At 38.8% G+C, this 1379-nt stretch overlaps 1 protein-coding gene across 1 annotated transcript; it reads left to right on the forward strand.

Annotated features, from left to right (window-relative positions):
* Positions 1-934: 934 nt before the first annotated feature.
* LOC112140418 (probable cationic amino acid transporter) lies at positions 935-1379 on the forward strand (the record flags this gene model as incomplete). The annotated part of the gene is given in 1 exon segment (XM_024263368.2): positions 935-1379. A coding segment is annotated over 1 exon segment (271 nt), but the record flags the coding sequence as incomplete, so codon positions are not given.

Genomic DNA, 1379 nt, shown 5'->3' on the forward strand with positions numbered 1-1379 from the left:
GTCAGTCTAATATATATACGTGTGTCATCTGCATAGCTAATATTTTAGCTAGCTATCAGCTTTAGCATTTTTAGGTAGCTATCAGCTTGCAGCATTCACACTAGCATCATTTCAGGCAATGCCATAGTTATCTTTGATTAATCGATTGATTGATTTAGTTTTATTCAAGAGAAGATTGCGAACAATCCAAGACAAAACATGTAGATTTTTCAAACTTTACAGAAATACTGACCTGCCTTGATTAAAGAGTAAAAATAAAAAAACAAACAGAAACAAAGACGCACTTATGTCACATTTGTGTTTTAAGAGGTGAACAAATACTTTTTAAAGCTTTTCTTGATAGTTAAGGAATATTCCTACAATATCACATCTTTTTTCCCTTTTCTTTTATCTGTCTCTTTATTTTAAAAAAGGCAGTACAAAGTTGTTGTTTTTTAATATATCTTAATAAAAATCATTTTTTCCAGTTTTATCTATATTTGTATATATGGCAGATTCGAAGGTAACCAAGTAAACAAATTCAATAAAACATGTACAATTATCTACAAACAGCATCATTAAAATACAAATTAGACCCATTTATTTACAGAAAAATAATTTTAATTATTTTGATTATTTATCAATTGTTAAAATTGCTCTTCAGAACATGAATTGTGTATTTTAGTAACACTCATTCATTGCCTTCTTTCTCCCCTTCTCAGCCAAAGCTAAATGATTGAGTATTTATGTCTGTTAGTGATAAACCCCACAACAATGACAACAGAACTGTGGGGAGCGGACGTCTCATTATGAGAACCCCGTCAGGCCGCGCTTCACTGATGAGCAAACAGCAGCAGCAGCTCAGCATTTAAGCTTCTCTGAAATGGCTTGTGTTTTCCAAATTAAGCGCTGTGCAAGATGATAGAAGGAAATGTGCTGTGAAATTCTACAAAAAAATAAACTTCCTTTGTCTTTCAGGGAGCTTCCTTGGTTGGGAATAACTAACATGGAATTCTACTAAGCTGCAGAACTAAAGCTACTTCCACATTTTTAATTCAGGAGATTTAGACCATCAACTTCTCAAAGAAGCAGTCCCGGAACATCAGAGAACCACTGACTCAGCGCCAGGATGAGTGGTCTGGTGGGGAAGCTGGACCCTCGCAGGATACAATGGGGCGCAACGTGGAATACTTTTACGTCCCGAGTTCTGAGGACCAAACCTGTGGAATCCATGTTGGATTCCTCCATGTCGGGCACCAGCTCCCACGGGACCAGGCTGGCCCGGGTGTTGTCCACTGTGGACCTGGTGTCTCTGGGCGTGGGCAGTTGCGTCGGGACGGGGATGTATGTGGTCTCTGGGCTCGTTGCTAAGGAGATGGCCGGCCCCGGTGTCATTGTGT

This window comes from Oryzias melastigma, unplaced genomic scaffold (genome assembly GCF_002922805.2).
Source record: "Oryzias melastigma strain HK-1 unplaced genomic scaffold, ASM292280v2 sc01403, whole genome shotgun sequence".
In the NCBI taxonomy this organism is placed as follows: Eukaryota; Metazoa; Chordata; class Actinopteri; order Beloniformes; family Adrianichthyidae; genus Oryzias; species Oryzias melastigma.